Source organism: Oppia nitens, unplaced genomic scaffold (genome assembly GCF_028296485.1).
Source record: "Oppia nitens isolate AA-2021 unplaced genomic scaffold, nextdenovo-longstitch-racon4-pilon3 scaffold5_pilon_pilon_pilon, whole genome shotgun sequence".
Taxonomy (NCBI): Eukaryota; Metazoa; Arthropoda; class Arachnida; order Sarcoptiformes; family Oppiidae; genus Oppia; species Oppia nitens.
Genome location: NW_026533243.1, coordinates 8,052,248 through 8,054,197, shown reverse-complemented (window position 1 = coordinate 8,054,197; position 1,950 = coordinate 8,052,248). Strand labels below are relative to the sequence as shown.

Below are 1,950 nucleotides of genomic sequence, written 5' to 3'. Positions count from 1 at the left end.
TAAGATAATTTTTTTTGTGTACAACTATGAATAAATATAATTTTTAATTGCCATAACATCATTTAACAAACAAACCAAAATATAATTATTAGTTTATAATTATAATAAATTTATTATTATTATATTTTACTAGCATTTCAAACAATTCATTATATTATTATTATATCATAATTATTATGTATTATATATTATATTATTATTATTACATTAAAAGAGTTTATACGTCATTCAAATTAATTATTATTATTATATTATATTATTATTTAAATAATTTACTTAATTGTCTGAGCAGTTGGTCATTCAGTGATAGTGCAGTCAATCAATCAATCGGTGCTAAGGAAAGCCAAATCGTTGTTTTGGTGCATTCGTTGGTTAAGTCTTGCCTCAGCCATGAGTGACATACTATGAAAGTATGTCAGACCCGCCAACACTACCAGTGTGTGGAAGATTTGATGCGAATGGAACCACAGGTCAAACTTGCCGGGAGACCAGCGCTCCGGTATCTTATACATGTAACACAGGGCGCCTATTATATACAATGAGCCCATAAATACTAACAACTGTATCGACCTAAGGGCCAATTGGGCGGCAGTCGGGCCAAACATGTAGAGTTGAAAGTACAGATGACAACAAGGAAAGATAGCTACCGGTGCAAAATTAATAAGAAATAATGGATAAAAATTATAAAAAAAATTGTGAATACAAATGAATGTCATTATTATTATTATTATTGTTAAATACTACTAATACTATTGGCAATGATTTTTATGAATGAATGATTTGACTGTAATTTAGGAAATGGGTTGTCGTGCATATGTGTCTGTGTGTCTGTCTATATGCATACCTGAGCATCCATTCAATAGGAATATAGCGCTGCGAATTTTCCTGAGCTCCGGTTCACTGAATTTGTCAAACAAGGAGATCACGAAACACGCCATACATAACAACACTGTTGACGATAGGTATAGATTACGTGCCGTCGGAAAGTAGTAGAAACCATAGTATATCCATGGGATGAATGAGGCGGCAATCAATATAGTTATACCACAGTAGTCCAGCCTATTGTCAATCAATCAATATTTATATTTTTTAAAAATCATTATTTTAGTGATAAACAAATAAACAAACAGATAAATCAATTTATTTATAATAAACATAAATACAGATATTATAAGATATAATATATAATTACTTAGCAAACAATTTAAAGACTCTTCTCGAGTGACATCGAAAGGCATGAAACAGTGTCGACATTATCATACAAATGATAATACCGGTGAAGAAGGCGCCGAATATGACTCTATCGATGAACGAAGAGTTCATGTATACCGCGTGACTCATCGAACTGTACCACAGATAGGCAAAGATTAGGGAACCAATTAAATGGGTGAAGATATTGCCCGACTCGTTGTGTAAATGTAATACTGACGACTTGAGACAGTACTTGAACGATGGTGTCGGCGGCCGAAAGTGCCGACGTATGTACTCATTGTCGCCATACCACGGCGGCACTGATGTCAGATCAACCAATTTCATGTTTATTATACAGTTGTATCACACAAGTTGTTAGTAATAGTTATATAATGTTAAAGTGTTCAACAATCAGTAGATTATTTTTTTATATATTAATTAACAACTAATATAAATATATTTCAAAACATTAATAGATATTATTATTATATATTATTATTATTATTATTATTATTATTGAAAATCTATTCAATTTTTTGTCATAACATTTTTAAATATATATTTTAAAGAATATTCTTTATTATTATTATTATAATTATCAATTATATAATCTAACAGCTTCCTCTTTATATGTTTGTCTGGCACTGGTAGGCAACTGGAAGGTGATATATATATAACAGATATTATTCTCCAAAAAAATATAACGGTAATTTGAAATTAATCTATATATCTTATTATTATTATCTTATTAGTAGTATT

At 29.8% G+C, this 1,950-nt stretch overlaps 1 protein-coding gene across 1 annotated transcript; it reads right to left on the bottom strand.

Annotated features, from left to right (window-relative positions):
* Positions 1–291: 291 nt before the first annotated feature.
* On the bottom strand, positions 292–1,536 carry LOC128961738 (adiponectin receptor protein-like). Its single transcript, XM_054308000.1, has 3 exons — positions 1,193–1,536; positions 845–1,059; positions 292–643 (listed from the first exon to the last, which is right to left on the bottom strand). Exons 1-3 carry the CDS (start codon positions 1,534–1,536, stop codon positions 324–326), a joined length of 879 nt encoding a protein of 292 aa, XP_054163975.1. The 3' UTR covers positions 292–323.
* Between the last annotated feature and the right edge of the window lie 414 nt (positions 1,537–1,950).